Genomic DNA, 25,989 nt, shown 5'->3' on the forward strand with positions numbered 1-25,989 from the left:
GAAGAGGCCGCGCGGCGCCTTCCGCCCTTGCCCGCGGGACTCCACGTCCCGGCGCGCCCTGCGCGGTTCCCATGGCGACGGGGAGCCGGGCCGGCGCGCCGAAGCGCAATGCCCGCGGGCAGGTAACGCGGCGCCCGCCGAGGGGGCCGGCAGCCTCCCCTCCCCTTCCCCCGCTCCGCCCCGGCCCCGGCCCCGCGGCTGTGGCGGCACGGGGCCGGCTCCGGCGGGCCGGGTCGGGCCGGGCCGCTAGAGGAGGCGGGCAGGGAGGTGCCGCGGCCGCGAGGGGAGGCCCCGGGCCCGCCGCAGCTCCCGCCGCTCCCAGCAAAGCCGCCTCTCGCAGCCGCGATGCTCGTGCTTGGGTTAACGGTTCTTCTCTAATTGCGTCTCGCTTTTTTTCCATCTAGCGATACTTTATGGGATATTGCTGTAGCTGAAGTGGAGAAAAGAGAAAACCCTGAAGGCGATGGCGAGGGAGTGGAAGTTTCGGAAAAATCAGTGTTATTTATGGGAAGCAAAAGTGGGGTAATGCTAAATGCTGTATGATTGTGTGCTTCCTGTGAACGCAGTTTGTGTCACAGAATATACCCGAAAAGCATCTGCTTCACTTAAATTTGGGGACAGACAGAATACTGCATGCTCTGGTTCTGCAGAGAGTTGGTATTCATGTGCAGAACAAATAGATATTGTTACAATTCAGAATTAAATTTTTGGAAACTCAAGTTTATGCTTTGGAGAGCTAAAACTCCAACCATTCTGATCAATGATGTGCTGATTATCAGGAGTTTGGCTTTACTGATCTTTTGTAAAATCAGTAGCCAGGAGTATTACTGCGTTCTCTAATTCTTTGACATGTCACTAAATCTCCTCTTTTAAAGGTTTAATTGGTAACAAGCTAGTTTAAGTGCATAGAAACCAGCTATATTGTAAATAGAAGCTCCAGCATCCTACTGAGAATTGTGTCTGTATTTATATGACATAAATATGAAAATACATTATAAGTGATGGCAGGCTCATGGTCACATGTGCCCAAGGTTATATTGTCCTATAAGCCTGGTAGTGTTTTTTTTTTTTTTTTTCTCTTAGCATTTATTTGAAATATAGGTAAGGAAGTAAGTGAATCATATTTTTAAGAATATAATTTTTATTTTAGAGGGATTGATATATGTACAACCTCTGATCTGCAATTTTAAAAGTAATTTTTAAAGAGAACAAGGAATTTTCAGATTTACATAAAGTTAATTTATTTCTCAGGTAGCACAGTAAGCAGGAGTGAAACTGTACAAGTGCTAGCCCGTTTACAGGCCATTTTCTTTAGTGTCTGAATTTCAGCAGTGTAAAGACTTTTTTTTTTGGCACGTTTATGTGTATTTTAAGCATTCTATATTCTTTTTGTTTCCATCTAATCAATAATAATTTAAGCAAAACCCGTGGAAACGAATCATTAGATCAGCATATCATTAACAGTTTAAAATGGTTGAGCAGTTTAACAATTGGCCAGGTTGACCACTAATGCCTACATTTACATACACTGTTACTATATTTGTCATCTGCTCTAGTTTATAATAGTAATAGTGTAATTGCATTGTGACAGAAAGTTGGCAGTTAAGTTTCCACTAATACGACTATAAACAACTAAATGAGTTACACTTTTCAGACACTTTATTACTAGAATGTTAGAAGAATGGGTTGCATTTAACTATACAAATTGTATACTTTAATGATATTATAGTAGCATTCTTCTTTGTTTTTAATTTCTAGGGAAAATCTACTATAATATTGAGGTGTCTTGACAGGTATGTGTTAAAAATTTTAACATATTTTTCTACTGAATACTCAAATGCTGATCATGATAAAGAGCATTAGAGCTGCCAGTGAAAGAAAATTCTTTAAAATATAGTTAACAAGTAGACATAGCCTTGTAATTTATGCAACTAGATGCAACCCTGTCTAACATGCTCTAGGTGACCCTGCTGAGCAGGGAGGTTGGACTAGATGATCTCCAGAGGTCCCTTTCAACCTTACTGATTCTGTGATTCTGTGAATTATTTGCCAGGGTTTTATAGTGGTATTTAAACATTTATATATTATTAAACACAGCTGGATAATCTTTGCAGAATTTTACATAAGTAATTATGTTGTGTGATTATTTGTAATAGATGTGTATGTATGTTTTTTGTGACCTTTTGATTAGATGTGGATAAACTTACTCCCCTTCCACTTGTTGCCTGATCCTCTCAGTCCTCTCCCATATGAGAGATATCGAATGGCCATCTATTCACATTGGTGCTGCTTCTTCTCCTGTCTTTAGCAACATCTAATGAACAGAGACCTGCTGTCTTAACATGTCTTAAAATGCACTCTCTATACTGCTGTTACTAAGCCTGATAAATAGAATTTAGTAGCAGTAGAACTAACTTTAATTCTTCTAAATACTTTTAGAAATTCTTGACAAAATAAAATCATTTTTCATTGGATAGGGAAGAGATTCCAAAACCAACATTAGCCTTGGAATATACTTTTGGAAGAAGAGCAAGGAGACACAATGCAGTGAGTATCCTGAAAGTTAAGTGTAATATACTTGTAAAGACTTTTTTGTTTGTTTGGGTTTTTTTTAGTAAATTCTATAGGTTTTCTAGCTTATTGATTTATTTGTGAAACAAATGGGATTCTTTGAATTTCATTTTAGAAATAATACCTAGCTTAATTTTGTATTTTAATGTTTTTAGTATGTTTTTCCTTTTCACTAAAATGCATTAGATCAGACTAAAGTATAATAAAAAGCAATCAGTTTCACTTATAAACCCTACTTTGATTGTAGTGTCTGAGTGTGTTTATTTTTCTATTGTAAGATGATACATAGTTTTGCCTTTGGATGCAGGTGTCCAGCTTTGTCTTAAAAATGTTAAATGAGTATAAACCAATGAAGCTACTTTACAACCAAAATTAAGAGAGAAATAGTCATCTTAGTGGATGTTAAACTATAATTAAATTTCTGGGTTAAGTGCTAATATTGCTAACTTCTGCACTGCGGACTATGTTAATATAAATATTGAACCAGTTCCTATCATTGCGCAACACTATCCAGCACTAATAACTATAACTGTTTTATTCCTGAAGCAGGGAATGTAAGATCTGACTCTGAGAGATAAAAATCATTTATAAGTTTCCCCAGAAACTAAAAGGGAAAATAAGATGCATTACTCTTCCAGTTGCCAACTTCTCAAAATGCCGAAGTGTGGTATTTTCTCTTGACTAGCAATAAACAAAAAGAAGAGAACCTGAATTTTTGTTTAACGTTAATCACACTACTTTTTGTCTTTTTATTTTAAAGTAGTCATTTATCCAGGTAGTTACAAGCTTGCCAGGAGTCTTTCATAACTGTTATATGGGATTTCTTGGACATAAGAGTTTTTTTTCCTTTTGATACTTTGGGGTTTTTTTTGTTTGATTTTCTTCAGAAAAAAACTAATAATATAGTTCTGAGCCACTTAATATAAAAGCCAATTTTACCAGCATCAAGATCTTCTGTTGGTGTTGAATGGAAATGCATATTTCTAATGCAAAGAAACTCTTTTACAGCCTAAAGATATAGCTCATTTTTGGGAACTCGGTGGTGGAACCTCATTAATGGAACTGATTCGAATACCAATCACCAGCAGCAACATAAGGTAAGTGCTTAATATTAAAATAACAAAGTTAATCTTGCCTTTCATTCAAGCAAAAGTAAATGTCCAGACCTTTCATTGTGGAGAACTTTCAAAACGCAAGATAAAACATCTGAATTTTCTTAAAAATCATGGTAGTACCACTGATACTCTACTTTGGCCTTCCTTTTCCTAATTTCTCTCCTAAAAAGCTAAATTCTTGGCAATCTGCAAACAGAAGAGAAAGCAGTACCATGTGGGAAGTAGGTTGTCTTTAAGCAGATGGTACAAGAGATAGAGAAAAAGAAAAGACTTAATCTCTTTTTTTTTTATGGCCAGTGGAAGAGCAGAAGAAGCAACTTGGCGGCATATCAGAGCTAAAATCTAGCTTCCTACTTCCGTATGCATTCTCTCTGTGGGCAGTTTTTTCAGGGTGAAGGACAAGACAAAGGTGGAAAGGAGAAAGTACTATGGATTTTGGGAAGAAGTAGAGTGGCCATCTGATGAAAAGAAGGTCATACAAGAGAAGAGATGATGTTTCTGAGACTAAAATTATTAAAACAATTTGAAGCAAAAAGGGAAGTGAATTAAGAGAAAATAAAGAGAATGTAGAGAGGATAATCCAGAGAAGAGTAATGGTGTCATGGGAAGAAGAAAGTAGATGCTCTTTGGATAAAGAGAAGTTGATGGAGGGGGGTAACATCTGTGTTTTCTTTCTAGATAGGGTGAAAAAAAGTGTTGAAGGGGGGAACAAGATTTAAAAAACCCACTTCTTACATTTATATTCTGATGCATTCTGTAGAAAATAACAGGAAGGCTGCTGTTTTTATCACCTACATTTGCAATTTTCCCTCCTACATTTGGAGGGAAAAATGAACTAGTTTGTTCAGCCATTGTCTGAATTAGCTGAGCTCCAGCTCCATCAGTCTTCTCTCTCCTTTTTACTGATAAGGAATATTCTGATATGGATGATCTTAAAGAACAATGATGCTACTCCATCACAGAACCTTAAGACTGTCTGTGTTTATAAGGCAATGTTTTAACATGCTATGAAGAAATACTACTGTTTCAGTAAAGTGTTTTTCACTGTTTTTCTCATCTGCCTGTAATCAAGGAATTTGCTTATTTAAAAGTTCCATGAATTATATGTTTTCACCAAGAGACTTTTCAATAGATGTTTTTCATTGCATTCTAAAGTGAAATTAGAGATTTATTTTGCTTTGTAGTGTTTCTGATATCACTCTGCTTTGGAATTCACCTTTCTAAAGTCAGGAGGGAACATGAAAAAACCATTGCGTCAAGTCAGTTTGCTGCATTTGCAATGTTCTGCTTCACAGCGGCATTTTAAATGTTATTGGAACTTTGGGGTTTTTTGGGGGAGGGGGTGGAGGGTAGGGAGGGTGTTTATACACAATAATTTTCTGTCATAGTCCACCTTGAAAAGCCTGGTAGCTCATATGTACGTTTTGAGTATTGAGGTTTCTTCCCTTCCTCATCTATTTTTTCAGAAGACTTTCTCATATACTTATGTAAGGTTCCAACTAATTGGTACAGCAGTCCATGGCACAGAACAATGCCTTTTAACAGCTTTTATAATTTTTATAATTTCATATTACAAAAGAATAAGCATAGTATAAAACTTTATAATATATACATGGTTAGAAAGATCCTGATGTTTGCTGACACTGCTTCAACTGGGAGGGATACATGGTATTACTAGACTGACGTGATATAGGAGGAAGGAGCTAGATGGGCTCAGGATATTTGTAAATTCTACTGCTTTGAAAGAAATCTCCAGAAATTAAGTTTGGTACGTGTAAATATATATACACACATATATACATAAGCAATCCTCAAAAACTTTACAATGGGAAGTTGCCAAAGTAATAGTTCTGAACAAGTTCTGAACAATGAATAGGTTTCCTCAGTGCTCAGAGTATCGTTTAAAAGCTGTCTTCCTTTGCTGTTACATTTAATTCATCTTAGCACTCGCATTTCACATCCTTAGCTTTCAGCGTTTGTATTAAAGGTATGGTTATATACAAAAATGCTAGTTGTCTTATGTGCTAAAGATTTTACCACATAATGTTTTTTCTTTTTAATAGGGCATTTGCTATAGTTCTTGTATTGGATCTGTCCAAACCTAACGAACTCTGGACTACCATGGAAAGTCTTCTGCAGGTCACCAGGAACCACGTGAACAAAATTCTAACCAAACTGGGAAAGACAAATCCTGAGGTACCTACTGAGATTAAACAGAGGATGTGGAACAATCTACAGAAGGATCATCCAGTAAGTTACTTCTAATATTTTCTCCAGATGTCACAGGCCTTTATACAGTTAAGGATAATGCGTTTGAAAATTGTAAACAACTCTTTTAGATTTTTATGCATGACTGAAAATCCATTTGATGTAGATGAACCTGTTCACTAGAAAATTATAGCAATTTAATAAAAATTCAATAAGAGCAGAAACAAGGAAAGAAGGTTTCTTATATCTTTTTGTTAGATATCTAATGTGATTGTTATGGCATGTTACACCAATCAAAAGAAATAGTTTTAGAGAAGCAGTTTGCTTTTTTCCCCCCTCATCTTTTTTTAAATGAAAATGAAAACTAGAATGTACAAAAGTCATCTAGCAAGAGACTAGCTGAAGGTACAAATTTAAGCAAAGAATATAGTTATAACAGCCATCAGCATGACTATATACTTTGCATTTATTTAAATGTCTATCACAAACTCAATGCCTTTTGATAATCTGACAACTAATTAAATTATAAAGTTTCAGAAATGTTAACATCAGTTCTTTAAACATAATTGCTAACTAAATTTCTGGAAAAGCTAAACTAGATTATGCGCAATAGAAATGAAAAGGCATTGTGCTTTAAACCTCTACAAACGTTGTGTGTATATATAACGCATAAATAGATATTCAGCAGTTCAAAGACTTGGAACATAAATCTAGTTACTGTAACTTCTATAAAATGCTGCACTACTACAAATGCTTATATAGCTCAGAAATTGAAAAGTAACTTCAGGTTTTAAGAAAGCAACATGTTCAACATTCAATAGATTTAGAGTATAGGATCTAGTTATGCTGGATTATGATTTTGTTTTTTTACTTTTAGAGAAGGTAGTTCACAAAAAGAAAATGCCTTTAAATGCAAATGGACACAAATCATGACCACAATATCACGGTTACGCATTGGGCTTTCAGTATCTGAAAACCACAAACTTCTTTCAGTTTGGGGAGGGGGAAAGGGAATCCCACTACTAATTGCTAAGGAAAGGCTTTTTATACTTCCTCTGTAGGGGACATAATTATACATTTTGAACTAGCATTTCTGTTCAGCCTTCATTATGGAAAACGGAAGGGAAGGCAAGCACTTATGTTGCTACTGGGTTCTCTTTAAACTTTCATCATTGTTCAAGAGAAAAAGTAATGTCCCTTTTGTAGGAGGAAATACTGTCTTTTATAGTCAAAAAAGTAACAAGACAGTTTAAAGAAATTTTTATCTGTCTTTTTGTAGCTGAAGATACTTTTATGATTAAGAGGAATTGATGAGGTCCAGAGTTTTTTTTTTTTTTTTTTTTTTTTTTTTTTTTTTTTTTTTTTTTTTTTTTTTTTTTTTTNTGACTGAGTGTATTCCATTATACTGCATAAGGAAGTTTTGGCTACAATGGTAAAACAAATATATCATGAGCAAATTTTCTTTAAAAAGACTGAATGCATCTAAAGTATTCTGTATTCAAAAGTTGAATGGCCATATGCATCTGATGTTTTTCTGAATTAATTATTTTCTTAGTTAAGAAACTAGCTCTTCCCCCTTCCCCCCCCCCCCTTTTTTTTTCCAGTTCTATACCCTCAGTTTTGAATGAAGATAATATTGCTGAAAGGTTTTGCTTTGGCAATGTATGAATGAAGCCATTATTTTTCCTCTCAAAGTACAGGATTTTCAGTTATTTGTCACTTCTTGCCAATATGCTGGCAGTCATTTAACTTGTATGTGAAGTAACCAGCTTTAGGTGAGAACAATTAAATCAACCTCTGTTACAACATAAATCTTTACCACTCTACTGTAAAAAAGGGAGTTTCGCTAAATTTTTAGGTGAACAGCTGACCACTAGAGCTGACATGAGACAATAGTTTAATGTCATGTGGATTTCTGGAAAACCTGCCAGATAAGTTGAAAATTACTGTAATGTATTTATTAAAACTTATGTCTGAAGTTAATCGTTTAACAGTTAAATCTACATCCTAGAGCTATTTTCTTCCACTAATTGTTATTTGGACTTTAACAGTCATCGGGTGATGTTTTCCTCTCTCTGCTGGTATCAAACCTTTAATTTTTAAGAGTTTGCAGAACATGGTGTGGGGAGGACAAATGTGTGACACAAGCAAATCATTCTATTTAATTTTCTTCAGCTTGTGTCTGCATTACTTTGGGTGTGATGCAAGGGGGGAAACGTGTCCGAGAGCCAGTTATGCTAGTCCAAACTATGAATTGCTCTGAGAGGGAGAGTATATATCAGGGTTTTACCCACTTCATTCTCTAGTCCTCATCTAATGTTACAGATACATAGTGCAAGAGCCCATCCTATCGGTTTAATGCCGATGAGTATTCTGACTGCTCAGAGGGATTATGTGTTGACCAATTCTGAAGAAATTGAGAAACCTGTAGAATATGGCATAGATATTGAATTAAAGTTATGTATCTAATTTAAGGTTTTGAAAAAATAAGCTTTGCCTGTGAAAATCTTAGAGCCTTTCCTTTAACTCTCTCAATCTTCTATACCGTTTTTACACTGCTTAACTGTAATATATCTGTTCAATAGGATTATGAGTTAGTTGACCCTTTTCCATTACCTCTGGTGATAATTGGAAGCAAATACGATATCTTTCATGTAAGTAATATTTTATATTTATAATTAAAAGATTCCTGGTAAAGATTCTACATTATAATAAAATCTTGGTAACACAATAGTAATCATAATCAGTAATCATTTGACCAAAAATATGACCAGTCTTCTGTCAGTTGAATATGACCAAACTTTTGTTGCTTTCTACCACAAAAAACTTTCCATCCAGCGGCATTATGGGAGACCTGCTATCATTCCTTCACAGAATACTCCCAAATAGATGATTTCTGTGATATACTTGAAAAGTCTCTAGATACGCATAGCTGCAGACCAAAGAGGGAAGTAAGAAGACATGTCGATCCTTTTCTCTTATAATGAGAGAAATCCAACTCCATCTGTCCCTTATGACTTCAACTGTATCTGTATGGCAATGAACAAAAGGCATCTCAAGTCAGCTGGTCACAATTTTTGATGGCTGTGGCAGCAAGAACGGTAAACAGTAAAAGAGCATGTTTGATTTTAGCTGCCTTGCTGGGAGTTTGTGCTTCTCTAGGTGACAGCACAGTGCTTTGATACTAGGCCGACTCTTTGAGTTACTTAATGTGTATTAATAAGGTACTGGGCATTCTTTTATACTGGGACTTTATGCTGAGCCCTGAGCCATTTAAAAATCAGTAACTCATGTAATAAACATAGGATAAAAGCCTTATTCCATTGATGTCTGTGTACAGAATCTTCTGGGCTTCATTGGGACCAAGATTTCATCCACTTTGTCCAGGGAAGGCCATCTGATCTTACATTAAAGAAATACTGATTAAAAGATACTTTAATGTACCTTTCATATCTTGCAGCTATTACAATTTAGAAACCATATAGCCAAAGGTTTACTGAAAGTCAAATATTTTGACAAAAAGAAAAAAAAAAATCCATATTCTAGCAGTCAGTATTTCTACTTCTAAAAATTTAAAACAAAAGGGAGTAGAAACTAATTGGAAATTGAATACACATTCCCAATTAAGAAACTTTTTCTGGAATAATATACTGCCTGAATTAGGCTGCCTCTGTGAAAAAGAAACAAAGGGAAATTGTGACATTTCTTTTCAATCAGAGTAGGCTGTTACTGATTCTGTCTTAAGATATAATTATGCTGACAGCTGAACGCCTCGAATATTGTAGCCTAAGTTCATTGCAGTTTAGATTTAAAAAAAAAAAATTTATGAAAAGTTTTGGCTGTAACATCTTGTTTTTTGTTTCTTATACATATGTTCCAATATCAACTTTTTCAGGAGTTTGACTCTGAAATGAGGAAAATAATAAGCAAGACACTTCGATTTGTTTCACATTATTATGGAGCATCATTAGTGGTGTGTATATTCACTTTTTAACTAAGGAAATAAAAAGATGAGCAATGTTTATGCTATGAAATAATATTTTGAAAAATAGAAATACAAAACTCCTGGAGAGAGTAGAGAAAATGTAATTGGTGTTACAGTAGCTCTCTCCATGAGCTAATTTCTCAAATAGGTTACGGGTACTGGCAGGAGATGGATGAATATGCCCTAAGAATAAGCAAATTACATAATTCCTAATACCAGCAAAAACAAAATAAAAAATGGTTACCTGTTAGTCAGCTCAGTTCCCCAATCTAGTATACTGCACAGCTGGGCAGAAGTTTTTTTTTTCTGGTAGAAGAAAGCAGGACAGGAAAAAGTAATTGTCCTAGATAGAAGTAGAGAACTGGCATATTTGGTAGCAGCATGAACGTATGTCTGGTGATCAGACTTACATAGATTTAAAATCATGGATCAAAGGGCACATCTTCCCAGCAGTTTTAAGTATACTCACCTGAAGCATTACTGTAAGGCCAGGTATCTTGCAGTTTTAAGAGGACTTCAGGTGAGAGATTTTTATTCTGCTTTATGGCATGAGTTCCTCTTTTGTTTGCTGAGAATATAATCATACTGATATTTAAAAATGTATTTAAACATTATTTTAATTAAAAATGAAAAGCTAGGAGCTTGATACTGCTCTTTGGATACTAAATCCGATTCTCATTGAAATGAGTGGGAGAAGCTTCATTTCCTTCAGTAGGGATCTAACTTGGCTCTCAAAGACATGAATTTGTTAAGATAGAAAAGCCCTTAGAGAAGAATAAGCATGCTGCTTGAGAAGATATTTTGGGAGCTCTTTTCTGAGAAATCTGTACCAATTCTGCTGCTGAATATCAAGCTACTTTTATAATGTGTGAACACTGTTACAGTTGCTCATTGCATCTCTAAATGTTTATGATACTGTGGATAATTTTTAATGTAATTTAAAATCTTAACTCATTAGTCTTAAGCAAACATTTGTATCTGTTAATGTGCATACTTCAGAAGCTGTGAATCCATATATTTAAATTTAATCTTTAATCTTCTTTCTTTAATGCTGTTTTTAATCTTTCTTGATCTATATATTTAGTGACAAATACATCCTAGTGAATCCAGTGAACATACACTAAATTTATTGAGGTCAGGAACTAGCCAGGGTCTATTTGTAATCCTCTGTGCAGATGACATAACATGTAATATTTCTATGATGGAAGATGATAATGTATATTTTATTTTCTGAATTCATTTAGTTTACCAGTAAATCTGAGGCTCTCCTGCTGAAAGCTCGTGTTCTTATTAATAACTTGGCATTTGGCTTTGATAAAAGGTAATGTAATTTTTGTCCTACTATTAGATGACATGCCCTGAGTTTAAAACTACTTAATAAAAATATTTTAGTCACCCAAACATTTTTTCAAAAGTGGCATCTCTGCAAGATTCTTGTTTGTGCAGTTTTACTCCTTCATCTCAGCTGCATGTCTCTCTGCACTGGGCAGCAATAACACTTTGTTTTGATCCCCAAACTGACAGAGTAGAAACATCATCGCCAATATAATTGAACAGATTTTTATTTAGATACATGTGTGTGCAAACCCCAATAACAGTCTTAGTCTTGGCTAGAGTAATGTAGTTGTTTAATTGTTTGAATTGATTGCTAAATGTTCACTTTTTTTTTTCCCCCCTCTTTAGTAAGTCTGTATCGGTGGATCATAGCAGACCTCTGTTTATACCAGCAGGCTTGGATTCGCTGAACCAAATAGGTTAGGACTTTTCCTGTTCATTGAGTTTGTGTCTTAAATTGATTATGAAAATTAGGAAAAAAAACTTAAACAGATAAAAGATTAACTTAAATTTTAGCACATGATATAACTGATGTTTATCAGCATCAGTTTTAACTGATTGTTGAAACAAATGGCTTAGAAAGTTTAAAATGAAGATTCAGTATTCATATTGTTGAAAATTACCAGTGCACTTTTGATAGGTGGATTAATAAAGTATGAGTACTACTTCAGATAATGAGATACAGGTAAGCTTAGATCTTAAAATATAATATGCAATAGTAACACAACCTGTTTCATGGTAGGAGATCAGTGCTTTTTCAAGGCTCATAGCACTTTGTCACTATTGGAGATAAAATACTAAATTAGATGGACAGTTGTCCAAAATGATTTGATAATTCATGTTCTCACGACAACATACTTGTATTATTTTGTGCTCTGCTGTAATCCTTAGGACCACCACCCACATCTGATAGCAATATTGGAAAACTGCGTGCAAATACACCGTTGGAATTGTGGAAAAAAGTATTTGAGAAAACATTTCCTCCCAAGGTATGTATTTAAGTCTGATGCACAACTCCTTTTGTCTTAGAATAGTAGCAATATTACTAGTACTTTTTATGCTTCAAGTCCAGTAACTGGAATTTCAGTCTCTTGAAAAAACATTTAGCAGTTCTGTTTCTTCCGACCTCTTTAATTCTTAAATTTTAAAAATATGTATTTTTTATAGTGGTGATTTGATATTTTTTTTTAACTTCTAAATCTTCAGTCACCTTCCTACATTGAGAAGTAAGAAAAGTATCGATGCTATAACCATCTGCTTTTTTCCAAAGTGGTATAATTGCCTTTCATGATATTGAGAGAACCTATGCTCAGCTTTTTTGAAACTTTATAAGGTGACATGTGCCCTAATGCCTAAACCAGTTGCCAGTAATGTTTCAAGAGGAGAGTTCTTCCTGGCTGCAGCAAGCTGCTGATCCTTATTCTTCTAGGGCATGAGGCTTTGAATCAGGCCAGTGTGCTAGAGTTCCTTGCCAAAATCTGTGATTTTGCTGTGGGAACTCTATGGGAAGTGTTTTGATTAGCAAGGTAATGAGAATCACTTGGCATCTCCAAAGTGGTAAATCTTGCCCATATTTCAGAAATTTCTGGCCCCCAAAAGTAAAAAACCAAATATTCCTTTTGAATGGAAGTAATTGCTGTTGTTAGTAAATCAAAATTATTTTCTCTTTAACTTGAGCAAATATAGTCTGGCATTTTTTCCTTCTATACTAGACTGTCTCACAGTTCTTTATCCCTGTCCGTTTCCTGCCCTACAGCTTGTCTGGGAAGGCAAGAAAATCAATTACGGCTATGAAACTGTGCCTCGTATTACATTGAGCAAATTGGGCTTTTTCTAGTTTCTAGCCCATGGATCTCAAGGTTCTTGTGTGGGAAAGGGTTTTAGTGCATCTTTTCCTACTCACTTGTCTGTTACGTATTAAAGCCTTGAAACTATTCCAAGTCATTTGTGACCGGAATAAATCGTCACCAAGATGCCATCTGCAGTACAGTGTGCCGTAAGATGATAAAAGACTAACCTTTATTTTTCAAAAACTGTATTTTTATGTAACTTCTGCTCATAACCTTTTAAATTATTTCTATATATATATATAAATATATACAAATATAAATACACACACACACACACACACACACACACACATATATGAAACTATATATAATAGCTTCCAAAATCCCTCCAAAGGAGCTATTAGTAATTATTAGACTTGGATTTTGAGTTGGACAATGTGTGCGCATTGTTGGAGATCCTTCAGTACTTTTAAGCATAGAAACTGATATATTAATTATTTAAACTGAATTTTTCAAGTATATCACAGAGCTTGGTTCTGAATGTAATTTTAACACTATTCTAGTTATTCAGGTCTGTAGTTATATTTAACTGCCAGAAAATGACAGATTCATCATCTGATTTCATTAGCTAATTATTTCTGGCAGCTAGGATGGTTAGTGCAATGAACTTACATCTTTGTGCTGTGACATCATGGAACCTCAGCAGATGCAGTGTCAGGTTAGTCACCATTCCCTGTCCTTTTCTGTAATAGTCTTTATACCCTGTTATGGGAAGATGGGGACATGACAAAACTCAACTCAATTTTCACTGCAGATACCTACATGTGAAGATTGAGAGCAGAGCTTATGAATGAGGGATGTCCCTAAAAAATAGGGCAACTCAGAATAGCAGTCCCTTACTTGGAAAAGGGAAGCATCTAGCCCATTAAAGTGTACAGCTTACACATATTTTTATATGTGTCTGAATCTTGCAGGCTGTCTCAGTGGTGTTCTTTGAAAACCATCCACAGGTGACAACAACTAAGTCTTCCTTGAAAAGGTCTCTAGGTGTATTTAGAAAGAAAGTACCAAACTAATTTAAAGAATTGCCAGTAGGTTCTTCTGTATTGGTTCCAAAACATGCTTTAAATTTCAGCTTGGTTTTATGCATTGGGAATTTCTTTTCCATCTGTTGGTCTAATAAGAATTATAGTTCTGCTTTTTCCATTATTCTGTTTTTCTATTATTCCATAATTTGTATGATTGACTTCTTGCTACTTTCTGATTGTTAGGAGTAATGAGAATTGTGCAGCACAATATGAGCAATTCTTAGGTGTTAATTTTCCTTTCTATTAGCATATTTTCTTCTTTGGAATTAAACTCAAGGTTAGTAAATGTAATTTCAGGTACTTGGCAAAAAGATAATTTGAGAATTTTCTCACATATTGAAGTAGTACTATTAGTGGCATAATCTGATGCATAATCTTGAGTGTTACAAAGCTTCTAATAGGAGCATCACTTGGCTGTGTCCAAATGTAATGAGCTGGAAAGATTTTTTTTTTTTTTTGAGGAGAGAAGCTGCTAATAAACAATTACCAAATAAGAATATTTGAATATTTTCTTTCTTTTAAGATCTGACTGCATTATTACTTTCTCATTGTTTTACCAATCCAAGATAATATATTGTATTTTTTTAATCTTATCTGTATCCAATAACAAAAAAACCTCTTCCATAAATGCAGAATTTTAGTATTTTTGTATTATCAGCAAAGTGCTTCCATTAGACTCTACCACATGGCATCATCTTGTTGAAGGAATAGAAGTTTATGATTTGTGTTTTTTGCATTTTTATTTTAGAGTTTCTGTGATTTACAGTATACCAAGGACCCTGCACAGGATCTGCAATATGCTGAGTATGAAGTTGATGTCATGAGAGCTCAGAAAAACCAGGTGTGTGGTTATTCTCCAATTGCTGTTCAGTCTGTTACTTCAGCAATGGTAGTGGTTCTGTAATAATTGTAGGATATACCTGTAGCACCCTTTTTGCCTTTAAATAACTTGAATTCAAGAATTTTATTCATCTTTGGTGGGGGGGTTCTTTTTGCCCCCCCCCCCCTTTTTTTTTTGATTGGTAAATCTTTAGCATGACGAACATGAAAACTTTGGTTCTGTGATTTCTTTAGAAATGAAAGATTTAAAATTTTCCCTTTAGCTTTCTTTCAGGATTATTTCACTAAAATAATCTCATCATCTATACTGAAGCTAAACTGTGAAGGTTTCTTGACAGAAGTTTCTCCCTTTCTCCACCTTGTATTCATTTGGGAGTTGGTTAGCAGTAAGTCTAGGGAATAGTATCAAGGTTTGGGATGGGAATGTTTATATTCCTTCCTCCCCTTCAAAATTTTTGTTTAAATTGGAGTTTATGAAAGGGACTGAGATGATAATCTTGCTGACTAAAGTCTGTGGTTTACAGACGTTTTGTTTTAAAACTCAGTGAACAGAGTTATTCCGCACAATAGTAGTTGACTTAACCCCTGAATTCTGAGAAATACCTTTAGAGGAGAAAGGGTCATATAATTTTTTTGTATTCATTTAATAATGCTTCTGAATTTGCCAAAATATTTGTGGTGAACTAATTTTATAGAAAAATTCCATGGAGAACTAGACAGAGGTTAGAATGCATTAATAATGTAAAAGAATAAAGCAATTACAAGAATCTCCTGCAGTCCTTGAACTTACATATTGGCTGTAATATCCTGTTAATGTAGTCATCAGTTTTAAATGTCTGTTATATCAAGAGCAGTATTAGAAATCATTAAAGTACTCCCATTTATAAAGCACATTGGTTTAGGAATTTATAATGTAATCTCATATTCAGTATACCTGTTTGTTATTATTAGATAATATTTACGTCTTGCAGGAGAAGAAACTGGTGTTGATTAAATCATTCAGAGAATTATTAATTTTCTGTTTTTAAACAAAAGAGACAGGCTTTTAGAACACTAATCTGTTCAAGGGCATTAAAAGCTGTATAGCTTCTTTTAGTTGGGCTATCACATGTAATCTGGGCTTTAAAGAGAAAATTACTTTTGTTATCTGCCACTATTTTCTAAACTGCTCTGTCTTGAATTTCAATTATTACAAGATTATTTGCATATTATTACAATGTTTTATACTCTTAGAATTTCATTCAATTTGGAATACACTAAGATAACGATATATTCTGGCAGAAAAGAATTCTGTAGTGATTCTTGAAATGGCTTTGGATTTCCCATAATTGTATGAAAATAATACAAAAATCCTATTTTAAGAGCAAAGTTTTAAGTGCATTTTAAGTCCCAACATTCTTTTTAGAGTCACATATGCTTTCTGTTCTTTAGGAGGAACACCATATTAAAATGTTTAGTATGCAACATGTTGCTAATGAAATCATGGGACATAATGCAAAGTGAAAGTTGCATATGATGATGGTGCATAGTCTAAAAACACTTAAGTGCATGTTATCATTCTCTGTTATTTCTGTTTAATTAATATGCCACGTTGGACTCTAGGTGATAACCAGTTTGCTCGTTTATCTCAAAGATAAGCTTTAAAAGAAAAATAAATACAAAATCATGGCAGTAGGACACAAAATATAGCATCTGTCAGTTTGTTTGATACCAGAACTAGAATACCTCATGAAGTGTCAGTCTTGATCAGGATTGGTAAATAATACTGTCATAAATGTCTAGATGGCCAAGACAATGCAAAGTCTCATAAAATTAGGACCGTTTCTCTTGCCTCCCTCTTGTGCAGAGCCTTTCAGTGTCCTGGTATTTTCATAGCCAATCTCAGAATGGATTCTTGTACTTTGGATAATATATTCTTATTTCCAGGAACTTCCAAGCTTGTACACTTGTTTGAAGGGTTTGTCTGCAGCTAGCATTGTAGAGAAATAATATGTCTTTTCACCAGTAGGGAAGATTATTTGTAACGTTAAATCAGCTTAGAGAAGGAAACACTTCAGGAAAACAAAAGATTAAGTTTTTGAGTATAAAGTTAGAGAAAAAAAAAAAAAAAAAAAAAAGAAAAAAAGAAAAGCACAGAAGAAAGAAAATACCTGGCATAGTCTTATGTGCAAGCTGTCAGAATTTATCTGAGACACTGGGTGTGGAAGTTAGGGTCCAGTTCATCAATGCTCTGCCACAAGAGTGCTGTCTTTTAGATCAGATTATTTTGCCTCTTCAGTACGTTCAGACTATGAGACTACCACACTATGCCCAGACTTTTTTGCTTTGGAAAACTGAGGCTACGATTTCTTTACCATACTTTTGTTCAAGATAGAGCACGTATTTGTTTAACTGTGTCTTTTCAGATTTTTTTAAAAGATCTTACCCAACAAATGCCCAACTTTCAAATTTATATTAGTTATTGCTGTTGAAATTGTTTGCTGCTTTTTGGATTAACTCTCCAGAGTTAATCCCAGTCTCATACAGCACCTGGGACCTTTTTGGAATTTACATTTTTTGTGTGTGTTTCTTAACTAGAACAGGCTTTCCAGACTGACTGGATTTCATGATCTTCACTGGGATTTAAGATTCAAACAATACATTTATTTTATATATTCATTAAACTATAAGCTTGTAGCTTGCTGTTGATACTTCATACAGCATAACAATAAAACAAGGTGGTGAATTTGTCATTAAATCATTTGGACCATTTCTCTCCATTCTCCTCTAATTTTTCAGCTTTTGATGTTTTGGGGTTTTTTTGGTTGTCTGATGTGGTAATTTAATCACTTGTATCTTTACTATCAGACTTGAACATTATTGAGTTTCTGCAAATTTCACTTTAGGTACACCTATGACTCGAGTAAAAGTGAAAAAATATTTTAAAATGCCATTGTCAGTTAGAGCTGCACATGTACCACCTGCATCCATGAGCACCTATGAGTACATAAAAGTCTTGTTCTTCTTAATTGCTCCAAAATATTTCTGGCAGTAAGATGGCAAGCGAGTGTCTGCTGTGTTTCCTTTAGAAATGCTGTATACCACAAAGGTAAGCACTCCAAGTGTCTTTTGAAGGATTTTTGTTTCAGGTCTTAGCTATCTTGTTGTGCCTTCTGCTACTAACTAATAGTCAAAATAGGTGCGTGGACCTTTTCCGTTTGGACATTTGCTTCAGTCACTGAGGCAGATGATAAAGCTAGCCTTGAGCTCAAAGAGTTGGATAACCTGTGTCACTCAGGTATTCAAGAAATCAGTGTCAGGCAGTGCCAAAGTTCACGCCAACAGGTCCTTGTCACGCAAAGGAATTATGTTAGATATTGGTGCCAGTTTTAGTTGAAGCCTAACACCATAAAGTATACTTCACCCTCCCTGCCTCCACCACTTACAAATAATAGGCTAGATGCCTGGTGCAGCTTGGTGTTAGCTTGAAAGCAGGAATAGCAGGAAAGCAAATCCTGAAGAACTGGACTGTAAACTCTTACACAGAAGGAGTGATAAAAGAGTGACTGGCAGGGAGAGGACTTCTCAAATGGTATCAGCTCTACTCACAGTAGGGTTAAAAGTATATCCTCCCACCAGTCCTTTCATCAGCCATGCAAACCGTAAACTTGTCCATCTGTAGGTATAGATGCATATATACAGGTATTTAGGAAGTTTACTCAGGCACCAAGAATAAGTTTTATTGTAATCACATGAAAGCATGCCCAAATGTGTTGAACATTTTTTTTCTCTGAAGTTAGTTGTTTTAAAAGCTGTCTTAGAACATTATTATTACTGAACTCCCTACTGAATTTTATTTGTTTATATATATAAAATATATATTTTAGAATATATGCATAATATTTATATGTTACATCTATATTTTTATATATATTATTTATACATATATAATTAAAATTATATGTACTTTTTCAATACTTCTTTCTTTTGACCCTATTCCACATATATTCCCACAGATTGCTTTAGTGCTAGCTAAAATAAGGAAGAGAGGCTGTCTTCATTTTCCTTTCAGAAAATGAAGGAAATAATAATTCCTTTCCCAGAGCAGGAAAAAGGAAGAAATGGTCTAACTGGGGAGGAGGGCAGGAAAGGAGGAGAAAGAAATGGGAAGAAGGAATGGAGATTCAAAGTGTTATGGGAGAGAACTGGTAGATGTGAGCAGGAGGAGGAATGGGAAACCTGAAACTTTAGTAAAGTGAGTTTGGATAGAAGCAGGTGAAAGAGTAGATGAGATAATAGGATGGATCCAGGTGGTGATTAGGGGGGAGAGGGGGCAGATGGGGGCTCTGTAGAGAGGTGGCTGGAGACAGAATGGTATGAATGTACTCTGAGACCTGGGTCTGAATGCAGATGAGTTGAGTCTCTGCTGATAGTAAATACTGTAGTATCCAGTGGAAGAGTTTGTGTCCTATGGCTGACTGACTTACTCAACCTTTTATTTCTGCTAGTTAAAATCAGCTCTCAGAGATCTTATGCCACAGTTTGAGAACAGATTCAGTAATAAACTGAGTAAAAAGAAAGTCATGATGTCAGTCCCTCAGAATTGAAGAAATGCATCAATTAAGGCTTTTCCTGCAATCTTAATTTTTTTCCTTGTTTGTAGACATTATGATATTGTCTTTAATTACATGATCATATACTATTTTCCTGATGTCTCATTGAATTGTTCAGTATTTCTTTTCATCATCTTTATTCTTTGTGTACCGTATTTCTCAACCTGCCATTCAGACACTTCAATGAACACAAAAGTATTAATTTTTTTCCTGAGAATGTGTGGTAGTGTTATCTTATCTGAGTGCCTCACAAACATCAGTTAAGTCTTTCTTCCCAATATCTTTGTGAGATTAGGTGTGATCTTCCTTATTTGACAGATGAAGAATTTACAGAAACACTGAAATACAGAAGCATTATGGTAAAAACAAACAAACAAAAAACCCCACTTACTTTATGCCAGTCAGAGACATCTAGGACCTGAGCTGCTAACACACTAATAATATTTAAAGCACTCAAAGAACATTTTAACTGCAGTTTCTGTAAGTCTGATCTGGGTGCCCTACACTTGGTACCCACAAAAAAAGGAAGCATAGGGCTAGCTAACTGTGACCATTTTTTGTGGATTTGGATGTATACTCTTTTATAGAAGTTTCTTTCAGTTTGAGGAAGGGATCACTTAGCTGATTGTGTAGTTACAGTATATTCCATAATCCTGGGTCATGTTTATAGTATAGGACTTCAGAAGCAGGAAGATGTGTTTTTTCAAAAGGATCTTTAAGGTAAAATTGAAAGATTATTTTTTCATTACATTTCTGACTTACATCTTGCATGGATTTATTTTATTTTTTATTTTACACCAAAACTAAAGAAATATTCTTTCCTGACAATATTTCTCCCTCTTGCCCAAAGAATCACCAAATTTGTTTAAGATGGTATTTCTTCTCATCTAATCCTTTTTTTTTTTTTGCTTTCATTTACTATTGATCAAATGTAGTCGTACTCTAGTATGTCTTGAAAATACTATTTTTCATTTTGTTCTGCACTTCTCTAAGTAGTGGGAATAGCTAAACAGTTTTAATACATGCTGTATTTTTTGATACTTTGCAGTTGTGTATTGTTTTGAACAGTCTTTACGTTGACTGACCTTTCAGCTAATTAAAATTACAGCAAAAAAAAAAAAAAATCTGGTAAATTAGCTGCGTCTTCCTTGAGACAGCCTATTCAGCCTTATTCTGTAAGGCTAATATTTTAGTTAACACCTTTAGACATGACCCACAGCATTGTCATCATATGTAAAAGTTCATTGTCTAGTTTTACCTCTTTCTGTAACCTTTAAAAAATTATTAGAATAGAAATTAACAGCTTAGCATAAATCAGAATACCTGTGCTGCTTAAAACATTGCAATGTGCTTTCTATTTCTAACTGTTGGCAAGTTTCCAGCAGTTCAGTATGTTCCAAAATCATAATTACTTAATAATAAGGAAGTGGAAATATTGAGTAAAGACTACTTTACAGATGGAAGAGTTCAGTTGTACTAGAGTTGTATTTAATAATGCAACTTACTAGATTTAGATTGGACACAGTATGTTCTATGCTAGTCATCTGTGAATTACTTAACTGTAAAACTAGATTTCTGCTAGCATCATGAAGAATATGCACAAATCAAAAATCCTCTTATTGCTTATAAACCTGTGGTGCCTTCTGAAAATTTTGCACTACTGAGGAAACAATTGAAATTATTTCCCACTGATTCCTGAAAGACAAAAACTTACAGGGTTTTCTAACCTACCACATTCAGCAGAAAATCATACAGCATACAGGATCCTGGCAGTGCAGGCTTAGTAAGGTGAAGAAATAAAACAAAACTTTGCTGCAGGTTGTCATAGTCCCAAAGAATGCATGCAGGCTGGGAGGGGATCCGGAGAATAGGAGGACAATAGGAGCAGGAGGGGGACTAATAACTGTCAGTTAATATAATATTCTCCTCAAACTAAATTATTTTAAAAAATATATCCAGGACAAATTCCACAATTCCTAAATATTCATTTTATTTTTAAAAATTTTGCTTTTTTTGTCAAATAGTGTATGTGTTTACGTACATATATTTATATAAATATAAATATATAATATATTCAATTTTATACACACACACACACACACACACACACACACACACACACACACTTTATATCATCAGAGAGAATTCCAAACATTATTTCCATAGTATTTGTAGGAGATGCTTTCTTTTTCTTTCTTTTCTTCTTCCTGCCCCTGTGTTCTAGATTGTTAATTAGTACTGCTGTTAAACTCACCAGGTATGGATTTTTTATTCTTGTTGCTTCTGGTATTTGTATACCTATACTGAAACCTCCATTATTTTATTTAGCCCATTTTACTAAAATCAAAATAACAATCATTTAAACACATTCCTAGTTTCCAATGGCTGTGCTGCATTTATACAGTATTTCTCCTATACCTCTTTACCATTTTTTTTCCTCTGATTTTCTTCATCATCCCAAGCTACTTCCGTAGTTATGCAACTCCAGTTACACAGATACAAACTTATGATTCCTAATGGCTTAACTTTACTTTTTGCTTTGGCAGAGAATTTTAATATATACTTGTCTTTCTGTTTTGCTTTAGAATGAATTTCTAAAATGGTGAATATTCTCCACCTTCTTTAAGTTTTTCTTCTTAAAGCATGCAAGGGAGAGGAATTCTTATTAAAAAGAAATTAAAATATATTAAAAACTTTCTTTTTAATTATACATAACACAGAAATAAGTGTTACTTTTTTGAAAAAAAAAATCCCAAGAAGATTCTTGATAACAGAGAATCTAATACTGCAGGGATTTGGTAAGTCATAGCACTGTATCAAAAGTATCTGTAGAACTAATTGAACTTGATGGGAATTTCCAGTATAATTCATTTTCTCTGTGTTGTAGTTAATAGATGACTAATATGTTCACCTGATACAAGTATAATATGATGACTCTTTTTACATTTGCAAACTGTCTTTGGTTAGGCCTAATAGTTACCTCATTACAGCATCACCTTCCTGCAAATACTGTGGAAGTCGTGTGGTTTTTGTTAAGAATGAAAAGCAATCATAATGATTTTTAAATCACTTAGGCTGAAAAAAAATCTTCAGAAATAATTCCACCACTGCATAAGATTTAGATGATGTGATGAAACTGTTGTTTGCTAATGTTGCTATAGCCTTTCATTATAGACTTCAAAATTTCCAGTAAAATTTTTGACGGCCGCAGTCCATCTTGCTAGTATTCAGCCAGTGTCAAGTGCCCTATAGTCTTTCCTATCTAATTCACTTTATTTATACTGCCACAGTTCAAGCTTCAATTTGCTTTTAATAATCAGTAGTTTTAAGGATGCCGTAGTACCATCTAGCAGATGCCTTATTATAACTACCACATTTTTTTTTACAGTTTCTGTTCACATGCAGGTGCAAACTTTTCAGTCTATTAGATGGTAGAATCTGAGAGGATTTTTTTAAACTGCTAACTGCAAAACCAAAAAATTGAAGTAAGGCATCATTGCTACTCACTCTACATATTTTCTGAATAATCCAAAGCAGCAAAGAACAGTATTTCCACAAATATCCAGTATCATAGGTTGAAGAGAGATGGGCTATTGATTTCCTAAGCACTCATTGCATTCCTCTTATTTGCATTTCTGCTTCCTGCTTTCTGGACAAAATTGTGAAAGCTAGCAAAGACAAAATGGAGCTTTACCTTTTTTGGCCATAGATGTGAGAGAACATATGCAGTATGTATGAAATGCCTAGTCCTGGTACATCCAACCTTAGTTCTATAGGGTTTTTTAAGGTCCACAGGTAGCTTTCCAAGTTATCACCACCAGTGATGTATAAGCTTTTATGGAAGTTCAGTTCAGTCCTGTGCTAAAATAAAGTAGGCTTTGTTCTTACCATTTTTTTTCATATTCCTAGGGAATTACCAATATGCTTTGCTTTTGAAAGGGTATAACATTGGCACTTGGGTTATGAAACAGTGTTATTTGTAGAGTAATGCTGGTTTCTGTTTTTAAAACATATGTAATAATAATTTCTGTACCTTCACAGTGCTCCTGTTTTCTCAGAAACGAGTATCTAAGGAAAAAAAAAAACACCAAAACACTCTTCTATCCTAGAAAGCAAGTATCTGCGCCAAAAAAGTGTAGTTTTCTATGTGAGAGCAAATGCAGCAAAATATAGCACTTTTTTATTTTTAGAAAATTATACTAAAAATCATGCGGTTTTCATATAAACCATTCAATTTTCACTTCTTTTCCTACAGTGAAAAATTTTTGTTTAGAGTTTAAATGTTTAGGTGACTATTGAATGTTTCTTATTACTTTCAGTCATGAGCATATTAGATTAATATGTATCTATGTTTCTGTTTTAGGAACTTGACCAATATAAGAAAAATGCCTCTAAAACCTGGAAAGAAATGGATTTTGATCCTGACTGATGAACTGCTATAGCTGTCTTCAGTTTAACATGTACAAAATCATTTTTTTAAGCATTACTAGTTTAATTTGATGCAGTTAAAAATGTACAATATCAAACTACAAAATTAACAAAGTATTTATTAAGCATTCTTGTTACTATTTTTATTAAGGTACATCAGTTTATTAGTACAGTCCAAATTAAAGTATGCCTTGGTAGTGACACACAGTTTAAAAAAAAGTGGAAGGAGAGGAGAATTCCAGATTTTTCAGAGACGGGTTTGAGTATGAAGACTGGCATTAGTTACTCCTACCTATAATTTATAACAAATTATGTTACTCAGTTTTGAATGATTTTTATTTTAAATATGCATTTAAATGTAAACAATCTTTCACAGCCAAAGAATGAAACTACATGCTTAAGTATGCTAGGCATCTTTTCCCAGTTCCCTGCATATATAATTTAAAGGCAAAACTTAACACTATATTTGGACCATAGTTTGATAAATTTGAATATGATACTTGCACAAAAGGTGGCAGAATAAAACAAATTAAAATCATGTTTGCCTGACTTTTCTGAACTTCAGAACTTTCCTTTTTCTCAGTTTCAGTATCATACAGTTTAATATGGCAATTACATATTTCTTCCACTGTATAAAGTTTTGATAGTTTTACACAGAATTGGAAAGAAAACATTCTGTCAAATATTCAAACGCTAGGATAATCATTCTGATCAACTTGACAGATATTTGGTTAATGGTAGAAGTATAATTGATTTGCATTTAGCTTAAATTACAAAATATAGCCTTTTGTCCATAGGTATCTTCCATAGAATCAGCCGGACTGAGTCCCTTGAGAATAAGCAAGATAGATCTGGATTACAGTTAGTGGTATCTCCTGAGAGCTAAGAGCTGTTGTCGGGGTACATATCTGAACAGTCACTTGACAGATTAGATGATAAGACTGTTAAAAATAACAACTTTCCCATTTTCATGCTGATTAAGTTTTTCATCTGGGAACAAAAATGTTTGTTTGTTTGTTTGTTTCAGATGCAACACCTGTGTCTTGGAATAACATATAAAGATAGCAGAATGAAGTCTTGTCTTCCTAGTTAAGTGGAAAACTTGCATTGACTTCCTTGCAGTGAGGATTTCATACTCTTTCTTAAAAGAAAGTACAATTTCAAAACTACCAAATTAATTATATTATTATGGGATTTTAAGATGTAAGTGTACTTAACTCTATGCAGTAATCTGTATCTACTCCCCTTTAATAAATAACTTGTTCACTGAACATGAAAATTGAGTTACAAAATCCATGAATTCAGTGTCTGCTATACTTTCATTTTTGAAAGTCACTTATGTTTATTAATTTGGAGGGATAAATTGGACTCTTCAGCATAGTACTGAGCTCATGAGACTAATTTACAAAGATGCAAATGACATCACTACCAGGTAGTGGCAAGCAACCTTTGCATATATTTTTCTCTAGTTAAATTAACTTTTTATTAATAAAACAAAAATTTAGTAATTCACAGAATGATTCTACAAGGTTTAGAGCTTGATAATGAAAAGAAAAAAACAGATATAAATAACTACCTTCTCTGACTTACTTATCATTGTGTACAAGACAACAAAATGTTGGGTACTTTTATATTGCTTAAAGATCCTGTACTCATTGCTATTGTACGATTATGCATACGATTGTATAGTATGCATAAGATTAACATGGAGTGCTTTCTCAATTCTATCTTTATTTACATGTATTCAGCTAATGCCCTTTCTACAAATCCCCCCAAACAGTATCAAAATAAAGCGTAATACTTAAAATGCAATTCTAGAAATAAGATTTACTAGTAATTATTCTGCTCTGCTTACTGATTCTCATTATACAAGAAATATTGGGGGAAAAAATTAGAACACCATTGTTTGTTACATTGTTAAAAATTGGCACCATCAGTAGACTAAGTTACATTCAAAAATTCATGGGCCCATGTAATGCTTCTGATATGCCTGATGGGGGGGGGGACGTGGGGGATGAGGGGTGGGAATCCCAATAG

The 25,989-nt window shown here is 34.3% G+C and overlaps 1 protein-coding gene across 4 annotated transcripts; it reads left to right on the plus strand.

Moving 5' to 3' along the window:
• The first annotated feature begins 14 nt into the window (after nt 1–14).
• DYNC2LI1 (dynein cytoplasmic 2 light intermediate chain 1) lies at nt 15–25,231 on the plus strand. 4 transcript variants are annotated; one of them, XM_085315852.1, is made up of 14 exons: nt 15–122; nt 405–522; nt 1,759–1,793; nt 2,478–2,547; nt 3,580–3,668; nt 5,750–5,936; nt 8,480–8,548; nt 9,790–9,867; nt 11,124–11,200; nt 11,563–11,633; nt 12,106–12,203; nt 14,841–14,933; nt 23,888–23,984; nt 24,980–25,231. In XM_085315852.1, exons 1-13 carry the CDS (start codon nt 109–111, stop codon nt 23,951–23,953), a joined length of 1,065 nt encoding a protein of 354 aa, XP_085171978.1. In that variant the 5' UTR covers nt 15–108; the 3' UTR covers nt 23,954–23,984; nt 24,980–25,231. The 4 variants fall into 4 exon arrangements, with proteins under 4 accessions (XP_085171978.1, XP_085171977.1, XP_085171979.1 ...); XM_085315851.1 differs by having other exon boundaries at nt 23,888–25,231; XM_085315853.1 differs by having other exon boundaries at nt 34–122; nt 405–517; nt 23,888–25,231.
• The last annotated feature ends 758 nt before the right edge of the window (nt 25,232–25,989 follow it).

This window comes from Rhea americana, unplaced genomic scaffold, assembly GCF_003343005.1.
Source record: "Rhea americana isolate MKP2758 unplaced genomic scaffold, rheAme1 scaffold_44, whole genome shotgun sequence".
NCBI classification, from domain to species: Eukaryota; Metazoa; Chordata; class Aves; order Rheiformes; family Rheidae; genus Rhea; species Rhea americana.

What these genes read in the sequence shown, in the direction of transcription:
- DYNC2LI1 (XM_085315851.1), top strand. An exon ending in ATATTGAGGTGTCTTGACAG is followed by an intron (nt 1,794 to 2,477) that starts GTATGTGTTAAA and finishes TTCATTGGATAG; the next exon opens with GGAAGAGATTCCAAAACCAA. An exon ending in GCAAATACGATATCTTTCAT is followed by an intron (nt 8,549 to 9,789) that starts GTAAGTAATATT and finishes CAACTTTTTCAG; the next exon opens with GAGTTTGACTCTGAAATGAG.